General features: G+C 34.4%; 1 protein-coding gene across 2 annotated transcripts; it reads left to right on the forward strand.

The window, feature by feature from the left end:
* Positions 1-1,295: 1,295 nt before the first annotated feature.
* Positions 1,296-12,887, forward strand: LOC126705436 (cyclin-dependent kinase D-3-like). Of its 2 annotated transcripts, none has more exons than XM_050404457.1 (8): positions 1,296-1,632; positions 2,323-2,621; positions 2,709-2,817; positions 3,947-4,072; positions 5,235-5,470; positions 5,555-5,863; positions 11,817-11,948; positions 12,569-12,887. In XM_050404457.1, the coding sequence occupies exons 1-7, from the start codon at positions 1,528-1,530 to the stop codon at positions 11,872-11,874; spliced, it is 1,242 nt and encodes a 413-aa protein (XP_050260414.1). In that variant the 5' UTR covers positions 1,296-1,527; the 3' UTR covers positions 11,875-11,948; positions 12,569-12,887. The 2 variants fall into 2 exon arrangements, with proteins under 2 accessions (XP_050260414.1, XP_050260413.1); XM_050404456.1 differs by lacking the exon at positions 12,569-12,887 and adding an exon at positions 12,081-12,428.
* Positions 12,888-13,176: the final 289 nt, after the last annotated feature.

Genomic DNA, 13,176 nt, shown 5'->3' on the forward strand with positions numbered 1-13,176 from the left:
ATATCTAAAATCATACTCTCAATTCAGTTACATGTGTTTTAAACCTACACACTCCAATAAAACCATTTGTCAGCCATTTACATCATTCTTGCTTTAGACATGACATGATGGAGCATTGCGGCTGGAAAGCTAAATGCTCATAGGTCAATTTTATTTGTCCTTGTGTATAGTATAAGAATATGTCAATATACCCATCAAAAAAAGAAAAAGAAAAAAAGAATATGTCAATATAAGATACCATTCTGAGACAACCATCATGGGTGTCTAATACTTTCTCTGCGTAACCGAACTACTAAATTTAAACTCATGTTTACGGATCTTGACATAATTTTAACCCTTATTTGAGGTTCGAAATTAAAATAAAAAGTGATCTCGAACATACTAGAATTCCAATAGTTTGTGGTAACACCTTAGAACATTTACATCAGTCTCACCAATTTAATATTTCAACAAAAATTTATCTAAATTTAATCGAAACAAGTGTGCATCAGTCTCACTAAATTAACTAAAGTTTTTAAAGAGGAAAATCTCATCTTTACATGTAATGATTATATGTTCTTACTGCATTAAATTTTAATGTTGATAAAGTATTGAAGCTAATGTATGCGTATGAAAATAATAAATGGCTAAACAAGTAAAAGTAGAGTTTTTATTTATTTATTAGTTTAATAAAATATTTTAGGAGATTGGTGTGAATGCTCTTACACACCTTAAAAATAAATGTAAATATATGAAGTTAATCCTAATTGAAAATGTCAGCAATTGAATAATGTTAGAGTGGTGCTATGTTCACAACATTTTCATAATATTTTAACAACAAATCATAGATAATTAGTCGTTATTGGTTCTAATTTGAACCTATCATTGAAATTACTTTTCGACCTTACTAATAACCACATGTAACAACCTGCCAGATATGATATATTGTGAAAATATTATGGACATAATATTTCTCATAATGTTAAAAACACATGTCTTCCTATACATAAACCCAGACTCTACTTAAGTCTCAGCTATTAATTAGTGCATAAATGGACATAACATGCATAAATATAATCTATGTGAAGGTATTAAAATTCAATCACAGTTGACACAAGCAAAGTATTGGAAGAGATGGGAACACTATTTAATTTAATTTTTTTTTTTAAGAAATCTTTTTTCCATGACAATTATTTATCACAAAATAAACAAGAACAAAAGGGGATATATATATAAGAACAAAGAGTTGTCACTATTACCAAAATATCCTTAGAAAACCATAAATAGACAATAGACGTTAGCTTTACTCTTCTGTCTCTCTCTCTCTCTCTCTCTCTCTCTAAGCCTTCAACGGCTTTTTTTCTCTCACTATAAAGGCCCGTAATCGGAACCCTAACTTTCTCGGGTTTTCTCGAGAAAATGACGATCCACCTAGAGAGTTCTCAAATTTGAGCCCCACAAAGCTAGTTTTCCAAAATACATACCAAAAAAATAAAAAAATTAAATAAAAAATTCGAAACTCATAATTTTTTAAAAATAAAAATAAAAATGACGGAGCTCGATTTCTCAAAGAAAGTTGCCGATAGGTATCTGAAGCGCGAAGTTCTCGGAGAAGGTACCTATGGAGTCGTCTTCAAAGCCATTGATACTAAGGTAGTACTTTCTCTCTCTAGTAATTTCTTCTTCTTTTTTTTTTTGTTAGGTTTAAGAACTGTCTGTGCTGAAGAATTTTAGTCATTCTCTGTTTGGTTTCTGAGATTTTTTTTTTTTTTTTGGAAAAATGAAAATTTTGAGTTCTGTAAGTTTGGTTTGATAGCTGAAAGAAGTTCAAGAAAATGAGATTTGTGAGATTTTGTGGCTTTGTGCTGCTTGGATTTTCTTTTTTCTTTTTTTAAGTTTTGAAATTTTAAGTTAGATTGTATTTTGGGTGTGGGGGCAAAAAAAAAAAAAAAAAAACCCGGATTGAGAGAAAAAATAATTTATTTGGGGAAGGCTTAATAATCAATTTTGGATACATATATGTTCTTCAGGAGCTGAATTGACAATTAGTCAGTCAAAATTGTTTACTTGAAACTTCTAACTTGTTGGGTTGAATTTAGTTTTGTATTATTTTACGAATTTTCATCTGAAGTTTTGCATGCAGCCATTGAGTCTTGAACTTGTTTCTGTTTGAGCTGGGGCTCATTGACAGTGTTTTACATTCAGTAAGCAATGTGCAATTATAACTTGAATGGTCTCAGTGGTTTTTGGTGTAGGTTGGATTTTAGAGAGAATATGTTAAAAATACATTTGGCTTTGAAGTAGACCTATTATAATGAATAATTTTAACCATCGAGTGTGCAGACAGGACAGACAGTTGCAATTAAAAAGATTCGGCTTGGGAAGCAAAAGGAAGGGGTAAATTTTACGGCGCTTCGAGAAATTAAACTTCTTAAAGAGCTCAAAGATCCGAATATAATTGAGTTAATCGATGCATTCCCTCACAAGGGTAATTTGCATCTTGTGTTTGAGTTCATGGAGACAGACCTCGAAGCTGTTATCCGTGACCGGAATATATTTCTATCTCCAGCTGACATAAAATCATACCTTCAAATGACACTCAAAGGACTTGCTATTTGCCACAAGAAATGGGTTTTACATAGGTATTGTTTTTGTGTTGACAAGCTTATTTGTAATGTTGTTTACCGCTTGGCAGGATTTGTCTAAGGTGTGTGTCTTCTATTTGACAGGGATATGAAACCAAACAACTTGTTGATAGGATCTAATGGACAGCTCAAACTTGCAGATTTTGGTTTAGCACGAATATTTGGGAGCCCAGATCGCAAGTTTACTCACCAGGTTTGCTTCTCAATGTATAATTGCGTGGTGATCTCCTTAATTGTTCAAGCTCTAGTATCATGAGTTTGAGATCTTTTGGGATGAATTTGTTACTAGCCCTTCAGGTACTGCCTTTGTTGAAAGAAATCGTATTTGGTGTGGTGCTTAAATAATTGTGAAGTTAGCTGCAGTAGATGACAAACTTTACCTGCTTCTAATATTGAACATTCTTCATTTGAAAGTTGGCTGTGTTCTTCTTTTGTTCATTTGAGGGATTCAAAGCAAATTTTTGATGTGTTCACAACTTCACATGACAAGAAAGCTGTGATTAATAAAACATTATTAGATTTTTTAAATATCGAAGTAACAATAATGCATTAATACTGATATTATAATTAACTGTTATGACCTTTTTCCCCCCTTTTTGTTAAATTACTTTTTTCCTTATTGCTATATTATGGACATTGTGCTGATAGTTGTTTTATTGTATAATTGTTGTTGTGGGTAATATTATTAGTGTTGTTGCATATGCCACTGGTACGATCAAGTTTGTGGGGAGAAAAGAGTTGATTGTTTGGGAAGTGGGAACACTAGTAGTATGCTCATACATTGCATGGGTTAACTAAAATTCATAGGTAAAATAAGTATAGATTTCATAAAAATTGCAGAATTAAAAAGTTTAATCTACTTTATGGTGTGGTGAAACTCTTTTGGGATCAAATGTCTTATTTGTATAAAATTAAGGGGTAAGGACTGTCCACATGGCATAAGGGGGGAAAAAAGGAGGAAATATATAAAGAAAAAAAAGGAGAAGACATCCACTTGATGCAATCATAACATGTCGGACACAACTTTATTAGTATATGATTTTGCCATCAGACTAGCTTTCACTAGTTCTCTTATTCAGACATGAGCTTCCTTGGTTGTATATTAGGGATGAGTAGAACTATGATCTTGTAAAATTTATTTTGAAACATCTGTTTTATAATGTCTAAATCACCAAACCCCCGTGCCCCACCCCCCCCCCCCCCCCCCCGGCGCCCTTGTTTTATAAGTTTTTTACCTGCTATAAAGATGAAAAACTATGCATTTTTGTGATTTACCTCTAATTTTGAAATCTAATGTAATAAATCCATACTCTTATGAATAGGTCTTTGCGCGATGGTATAGAGCACCTGAGCTGTTGTTTGGTACCAAGCAATATGGCTCTGGGGTGGATGTTTGGGCTGCAGCATGCATATTTGCTGAACTTCTCCTGCGTCGACCTTTTCTGCAGGTAAATTGAAATTTTCATGCTTTCTAATTCTAACAAGTTCTTTACCTATCCAAAAAAAATTTTCTAATAAGTTCTGGCTTGTGGTTTTGATTCTTGCAAAATTTTTTGTTGGTTTAGATCTTTTACTTTAGCATCTATGCTGTTAGTATTTTGTGATAATATATGTGTGGCTTGGTTTCATATCTTATAATGTAGTTTGCATTTATGCTGATTTCTTTGTGGCTAGTTTCATATCTTTTGATAGTGTTTCCCATGCATGTACTATCGTTTGAAATTGGATGATTGAATATCTCTTATTTATCTGTTAAAATATATTTTTTTAAAGGGAATATGAGAAGATTGTACATCAAATTGTGTTTGGATTGTCAAATATAAGTTTGTTTGTGCTGCTTGCAAGTTGTTTTGAGCTGATTTTTTTTTTTTTTTGGGTGTGTTTTGAGCTGATGTTCACATTGAAGGAACTGCTTCCTTATAGTCAATCTCTTTCTAGTATTGGATGAAGATTAGATACTATGTGGTCTTTGTGTTGTCAGAATTGATCACTGTACTAGATTCACTAGTAATTCTTCAATAGGCTTGCATACTGTATGATTCAATGATTGCTTTAGGCAGTATCCAATGCCATTCTTTTTTTGATTTCATTTATCTTTTTAATTTTAGATTGTAACTCTTGGAGATCTTCTTGTATCCTATTTGTATCTTGTTTTGTAGTGAATTGATTACATATAAAAGAACTGTATTTTCCTTTCATACTGATGATTGTTACTTCTTTTATTTGCAACTTTGCTGGTCAATTTGGCTAAAATTAACATTGTGGGGGGGGGGGGGGGGGGGTACAAGTAGTAAAAAGGCATATGATAAACATGAAGTTGTGGAGTATAATTGCTTAGACAGTTAAAGATACATCTGGCCAACTCCAATTAGTTGATAAAGGATCCACTGCCACAATTAGTTAGGATTTAGGCTAGTAGTGTTGAGTTTTCTGACTTCCATTATTATGTTATAAAATATTTTATTCTTCTTTAATTCAAGTGATTACTTTTTATATCTTTCATGGCTTGATCTTGTCCGCTTTTACTCTCTGCATGTGCCATCAATATTTAAAGAAATCCAGGCTTGTATTTCTGATTCTCACATCTGCTTGATTTTTAATGTTTCATAGGGTTCAAGTGACATTGATCAATTGGGAAAAATCTTTGCTGCATTTGGGACTCCAACACCTTCTCAGTGGCCTGATATGGTCTACCTTCCTGATTATGTGGAGTATCAATACGTTCCTTCTCCCACTTTACGGTCACTCTTTCCAATGGCTAGTGATGATGCCCTAGATCTGTTATCAAAGATGTTTACTTATGATCCTAAATCTAGAATATCTGTGCAGCAGGCATTAGAGCATCGGTGTGTCACTTTTTCTTTACCATTCAATTGGGAGACCTATGGTTAGTTTTGGTTCTCTGCTCTCATCTATATTTTCCTATTTAGGTACTTTTCATCTGCGCCTCCACCTACAAACCCAGATAAACTCCCTAGACCTGCACCTAAGAGGGAATCTAGGGCCTCAGATTCACATGATGGCCCTACTGTCTTATCACCTCCAAGAAAGTCCAGGCGAGTGATGCCAGAACGTGATGGTTTTGAGGGAAATGCATACCAAGTAGGTAAGGTTGATGATCATGTTGGTGAAATGAGACAGGCAGCTGGTGAAAATACAAGCAGGAATGAACCAGTACCAATGTCAATAGATTTTTCTATCTTTGGAGCAAAACCTCCAAATAGACCTACCATTAACAGGTAAAAAAGCAATAATTATGATGTTATTTCATAATGGTTTTAAACCTTTGTAAGTTACTCAAATGTGCATGATCTGTAGTTATGCTTGAAGATGGACTTTAAACCTTGTATCAATATTCTGGAGATCAAAATAGTTTGGAGACATTTTAAAGCTGAAATTGAAGCATAACACGACATTTTATTATTATTATTATTGATAAGTTACACACACATCTAGTGGGTCTTGAACCAACTACTTTACCACCCCCACCCAGCACTTATAAGGGGAGGAAGTACCAGTTTAGCTAGAGCTCATTGGCTAGCATAACATGACATGGTTATTCATTATAAAGCCTTTAGGATATTTCTGGACGCAAAAGTCCTTTTTTTTTCTCCCGTCCCATTTTGTTGGTCCATTTTTCGGATTCCAATTTAAACATTTAACTTTAAGGTCAAAATGTAAATTGAAAAAATTAACCCTTGAAAGTTAAAAATATATTTGCACTAATTTGTTTTTAGAAAATCTCAAAATTTTCCCTTCTAGAGGTAATTTTTTGACAAGGAATAAAATTTTCTCTTATTTTCTTGAAGAATGGGAAATCCATATGACATGTGAAGATACAATCTTTGAAGCTGTAAAAGTGAGTTGCTTGGGTGATTTTTGGATCACTTTTTGATAAGTCTGATTTTGAGGGTCACTTATCTTAGGTGTAGAAAGATCCTGGTACGATCGCTCAACATGCCTTACTCATTTGGGGACAGCCGGCAGGGGTTTTGTTAGTTTTGGTTTAAAAACCTTCTATCAAGTTAATAAGTTATGATAGACTAGTTTGCTATTGTTTGATTAGGTGAGAAATTTTTAATTCTTTGATGGCATACATTAGGTAATACAACTCTTGTCAAGAATATAATTAGTTGTTATGGTATACTGATCAACAAATGCATAATGGATTTATCAAAAATAAAAATTCATAATGGGGAATAAAGGCTGTCTGAATTGCACTGTTTAGGTTATTTTTCTCAAATCTTATTGCAATTAAGCCTGGAAGGTAATGAAGAGTTATATTATTGCTTGCTGATTACAACTTACAAATTAAAACAAATAAATCTAGTACATATTGAACTATGCCTCATATTGGTACAACTATACCTCAAATGCTTGAAGAGCTTTGGACACCCTTGTTAACCAAAAAAAAAAAAAAAAAACAAAGAACCTATAACTTAGATTGGTTGAGCTTATTAAAGGTCATCAAAAAAGTAGGAATGTTTCCATAGGTGAGGGGCTAGCTTCTAAATATGTTCATGTTAAAATTTCCAAATTGGTTGTAGCATACGAATTATGGATTGGGAAAAGTTATTAAGCCAGATTTGATTTAAATTTCCTCATTTGGCCAAATGTTGCAAATTTTACTCCATTCTTTATCCAAGCCCATTAAAAAATCAATAACAATTTTTTTTTTTTAAATTCTTTAAATATATTGCTTATTTTATCCTAATATAAGGCAAACCTTCATTTGGACAGTTACATAAATAGTGCAGACTGTGGTGTCTGGCACTCTTTAGTTACACACACACGCATATGTTTGTTTAAGACTATGGTGTGCATCACCTTTCTTTCTTCCCTGTTCAAGTTCTATCTATGGGCTGGGTGGCATGAAATGATCTATGTGGCTGATCCAGTTGGTTGGCATTAAAAGCTTGGTTGAGACTGTTGAGTTCGGAGTTCCTTACTCTTCTCATCCACCCTCCTACCCCATCCCCCCCGCCCCCCTCTTTTTTCTCTTGCCTGAGTATATTCTTCTTCATTTATTAACTTCCTTAATTGGCCATCATGGGAGATAGGCTAGATATCAAGGATAATTTGTCCAATCTTGTGCATGGGAATTTGAGAGATGTGACTTAGTCAGAAACACAAGCATAATTTCTGCTTGGTTTTAGTTTTTGAATTAATGGCGAAATATTTTAAACCTGCCATAATTTTTTAAGTTGTATTTAGATTTAAGGTAGTGTTTGGTTGGGGTTATAAGTAGGAGGATGCAAAAAAGGAGAAAGAAAAGTGGGGAGAAAAAATCATTTTTGTTGTTTGGTTGAGAGTGGAAAAGGGAGTGGAAAACTGGTGGTCTGAGGTATTTTCCACCTTGGCTCACAAAAAAATTTTCTCCCTAAACCGGGGAGAAAAATGTGCATCAAGCTAAAGTAATTTTTACCCTTGCTACGGCTACCTGCTCACCCTTTTTTTGTCTTATTCAAACTTTGATTTTAGTATTTTTTTTTTCCTTGCATTTCCTATTAAACATTTTTTTTTGTCCTATCTAACATTCATCTGCTACATCATTTTGCCCCCTACTTTTATTTTTTAAAATTATTTTATTATTTAATAGTTATTCTAAAATCTGACTTTTAAAAAAAAATATTTAACTAATTTTGTTAGCCACATTATTTTTTATTTATAAAAATGAATTGATAGAGAAAGAAGTTAAATTAAGGTAATAATTTTGATGTGTCATTTTTATAATGTGTCAAATTACTTCTTATGTACTATGTAATAGGGACATAAGAGTACATTTTTACAAATTACCTTTTTCATCTTCTCATTTATCTTCTCAACCAAACAAAGGATTTATATTAGTTTTCTATCCTTTCATTTTTTCATCCACCCAACCAAACACACATGATGAAAAATGAAATATTTTCTATCCTCTCACTTTTTTATCCTCTTACCATTCTCCATCTCTCCACTTTTTAAAAAAATTACCTTAAACACAAAAGCTACCTGTAATGGGGTTTTGAACAGTATCAAAAGACCAAATCTATCATTAACCATTTAAGACGAACTGTAACTGACCTGGTTGCTTTGGAATTTAAACTCATATTAGTTACGTAATAAATTAAGGTCTCATACTCATTGTGAAATTTTCTACCTGAAAGTAGAAAAGATATACATTACAACTACATAACAAACCAAAATTAACAAATTTAAAAAACTTACAATAAAAGGCTAGATTAATGTAAAATGTGTAAATATTGGCTTAAGATTATAAAAAAAAAAAAATTACACACACACACACACAAGATAATTACCAAAATTTCAAATTTATAAGTAAAGTAGATTAATGGAAAAAGTTTAAATAATTTTTACACTAGAATCTTAATATTAAGATTTTTTTTTTTTCCTCCGAAAACTTACCTACATATTATGTCCATATTATCTGGATTATAAACTTGGAACTGAAGAATGAAAGTGGATTCAACTTCGGTGATTTGAATCTGACAATAAAACTTTTGCAAACCCAGATTCTGCACAAGAATAGGAGTCTTTGGAATGAATATCCCTGATTGGGATGAAGTTGGTTCGATAGGTAGAAACAAATCTTTACCCTGTTTAGAGATCTGATTTAAAAATGTTAATTTCTTGAAAACGTGCAATTTTAGTGTTTTTGTTTTATTTTCTTTCTTTGATTCCCAAGAAGAATAATGCTTTGAATATCAAAGATTTTCGGCCTATTAGCTTAGTGGGCAGTGTGTATAAGTTATTGTCTAAAGTTTTGGCTAACAGATTGAGGTTGGTGTTGGATAAACTCATTTCGGAGTCACAAAATTCTTTTGATGGTGGCAGGCAGATTTTGGACTCGGTGCTTATTGCTAACGAATGTTTAGACAGTAGTGTTGTACTCCAGGGGTGCTGTGTAAGTTAGACATCGAGAAAGCTTATAATCATGTGAATTGGGACTCCTTGTTTTATCTGTTGGAGAGGATGGATTTCGGGGGTAGATGGAGGCGTTGGCTGAAGACTTGCATCACTACCATTCGATTCTCAGTTTTGGTTAATGGATCTCCTACTGGTTTCTTTGGTAGCTCTAGAGGTCTAAGACAAGGTGACCCATTGTCTCCCCTCCTCTTTCTTTTGATCATGGGGGTTTTAAGTCGTATCCTGAAGAAAACTGAGGAAGGTGGTCTCATTCAGGGTTTTCATGTGGGTCCTAATAATCATACTGCTATCTATTTCTCACCTATTATTTGCGGATGATACTATTCTTTTTTGCGACGCTTCTAGAGGGCAGATCTTTTCCATTAGGCTGGTTTTGACCTGTTTTCAAGTTTTTACTGGTTTGAAGGTGAATGTGGGGAAAAGTGAGATTGTCCCTATTGGGGAGGTGAGCAATATCCAGTCATTGGCTAATATTCTTCAGTTGCAGGGTGGGTAGTTTGCCTATGATTTACTTGGGTATGCCACTGGATTCTTTGTATAAAACAGCCGCTATTTGGAATCCGTTTCTTGAGAGGTTGGAAAAGAAGCTTTCTGGCTGGAAGCGGCTTTACTTGTCAAAGGGTGGTAGACTCACTTTGTTGAAAAGTACTCTTTCAAGCCTTCCGACTTATTACCTTTCCCTTTTTACTATCCCTAAAGCTGTGGCGACTAGATTGGAATGTATTTAGAGGAATTTTTTGTGCGGTTCTTCAGTTGAGTGTTTCAAATATCCATTGATGGCTTGGGAAAAGGTTTGTTTACCGTGCAAGTTGGGTGGTTTGGGAATTCGGAATTTGGCGTTTTTTAATTAGGTCCTATTAGGGAAATGGCTTTGAAGGTATGGCCATGAAATCACTCATCTATGGCGGAGGGTCATAGCCATGAAATATGGGGAGGGGAAAGGGGGTTGGTGCTCTAGAGTTTGCAGAAGGGCTCATGGTTGTGGTTTATGGCGGAGTATTAGTGAAGGGTGGGAAAGTTTTGCTAAGCATTTGTCTTTTGTAGTGGGGGATGGAGTATTCTTTTTTGGCATGACAAATGGAATGGGGATGTCCCTCTCAAAATTCTTTATCCCTAATTATTTTTGTGTTCTGCCAATAAAGAAGCTTATGTTTCTGAAGTGTTAAGCCCTTTAGTGGGTGATAACAACAGAGTGTGGAGTTTAAGTTTTTTTAGGGATTTCAATGATTGGGAGTTAGCGGCTTCTTATTCCCTACTTCATTTCATCCAAACCCAGATTCCTAGGGGTGATGGGGGTGACAGGCTTCGTTGGGGTCTTAATGGAAGTGGGAAGTTTGACATTCGGCCTTTTTATCATAAGATTCGAAATGCAGCTCCTTCCACTTTTCCTTGGAAGGGCATTTGGAAAGTCAAGGTTCCTAAAAGGGTGACATTTTTTATGTGGACAGTAGCTCATGGTCAGATTCTAACCTTGCATAACCTTATGCTTCGTAGTCGCCCTTTGGCGAATCGTTGTTGTATGTGCTGTTGTAATGAGGAATCTGTGGATTATCTGTTACTTTTTTATTCGATAGCTCATTCTTTGTGGACTTATATGCTTCGGTTGTTTGGGATCGATTGGGTCATGCCAGGTTTAGTAGCGGACTTATTATTTTGTTGGTACCATTGACTTGGGAAGCATAGCTCCGATATTTGGAATTTGGTTCCAGGATGTCTAATGTGGATTATTTGGACTGAACGGAATCGGCGTTCTTTTGAGGATAAGGGGAAAACTGTGGTTCAGTTATTAGATTTGTGCCAATGGACCCTCTTTGATTGGTCTCGGTGTTGGGGTTTTTCGGATTGTTTTACCCTTATGGAATTCCTTTCATCTATTAGTTTTTCTTAGTGGCTGCTTTTGTCTTTTTGTTCACTACCGTGAACCCTTTGTATTTTCATGCTTTTCCCTTATTAATAATATTTTCTTCTTACTTATCAAAAAAAAAAAACCTAATAGGTATGAACCCTCAATAGCTGCTATTATCTGGGTGCTTATTGATATAATACAATACCTTTACTGGAATCCCTCTCCATCTTTTACCTGATGCCAAAATTGGAAAATCTGGGATATGTTTTTTAATTAAACAAACAAGTGGAATATGGCTTCAGAATCACCTTTTTCATGAAGTCGGAACATGCAGAACGTGTCTATGTTTGTTACGTAAAGCAAACCTTGTACTTAAATGGTTGTGTTATTCCTGATTCTTTCTTTGGCTTCTTCTGCAGTGCTGACAGGACACATTTGAAAAGGAAATTAGATCTTGAATTCCAACACCCTGAGTAAGAACATTTTATATCAAGTATGCTCAAATCCTGATTTGGTCATTGTCTACTTATTGATGGGCTAGCATTTACGAGGTATGTGGTTAATCTTTGAAGGATGTTTTATTAGCTGGCTAGTCAGCATCTCATTTTCTTTATCTGCATGCATGCCTTCTATTGGCTGATTTCTGCTTGAAGATTATAAGAAGGAAGCATCCATTTTTGTAGGATTGAAGTTTTGGTGGTCAAAAATAACTGTTGAAGGAGAAAAAGGAGATGGCATGAAATAGTGGCTTCCTTGTCACTTTTAAAGGGAATTTGTACTATAGTTCATGGAAGACCAAAATTTTGGAGGAAATATATTTTTTTATAAATATATTATTTTACTATAGTTGATGCTTGAGAATGGTAGAATTATGGTTTGAGGCAATTCAGAAAAAAACATTAATTTGAGTGTACTTTGTATTTCACTAGACGAGGAAAGTGTGATAACCAAATTTACAGTTAATTGTTTCATGAATAAGTTGTGAGAACCTCTAGAAATATTTTCCATGGCAAGGTGGAATCTTCTACGTATTTTTCATTTTTTGGTTGAAGATTGTGAGTTTCTGTATGTTCTAGCACTCACTGCAGGTTTCGTATCTAGTTTTTCTTTTCTGAAGGGATAATTTTCCAAATTATTTTATGATTTTATGTACCATTTATTTGTTTTTAAGATGAATGGATGACTCTGGCTTAGAGAACTGTTGGAGAAACTGGTTTTCTGGAACCCGGCGTTGTTTGTCAAAGAGAACTGTCTGGGAAATTGGTTCTCTGGATGCAGTGTTTAGGCAATGTGTTTGTGATCTGTCCACGTGCAGGAGCCAGTTGTCCAGTTTTATGTTTCTGTTAATTCAGTATAAATAAATGTACTTTGGTGAGTTCTAAGAGACCTCTTTCCTGTCGTGAAACGTGAAGGAAACTGTAATTTTTATTTATTTTTTTGGTTAGTGAAAAAGGAGAGTTGCCACTGTAAATCTCCCACTTTTTGGTTCATGTTTCCTATCTCTGTTTCATTAGACTTTTGTAGGCGTTCAAGTAATTTGTGTCATTATTGAGTTTTTTCCCCCTTATAAAAAGTAGGGGAGGGGATTCAAACCTAGGTTCTTCCGGGAGATTAGGCAATGCCACTAAGCTACAAGACTCTTGAGAATGATACATATTGTGCTTTGAGCAAAGAATGGCTAAAAACTTAATGTTAAGGCCTCTAGAGTAAGAAACGAGTGCCTAAAACTTCATATCCAGACTCCTATGCAGGAATTTTTTGGTGGTGATATGAGATTGA

The sequence above is a fragment of the Quercus robur genome, chromosome 11 (assembly GCF_932294415.1).
Source record: "Quercus robur chromosome 11, dhQueRobu3.1, whole genome shotgun sequence".
Taxonomy (NCBI): Eukaryota; Viridiplantae; Streptophyta; class Magnoliopsida; order Fagales; family Fagaceae; genus Quercus; species Quercus robur.

Excerpts from the sequence above, each read along its gene's own strand:
- LOC126705436 (XM_050404457.1), top strand. The coding sequence starts at position 1,528 with ATGACGGAGCTCGATTTCTCAAAGAAAGTTGCCGATAGGTATCTGAAG. Across the intron at positions 1,633-2,322 it reads TCAAAGCCATTGATACTAAG|ACAGGACAGACAGTTGCAAT; the intron begins GTAGTACTTTCT and ends TCGAGTGTGCAG. Across the intron at positions 4,073-5,234 it reads TGCGTCGACCTTTTCTGCAG|GGTTCAAGTGACATTGATCA; the intron begins GTAAATTGAAAT and ends AATGTTTCATAG.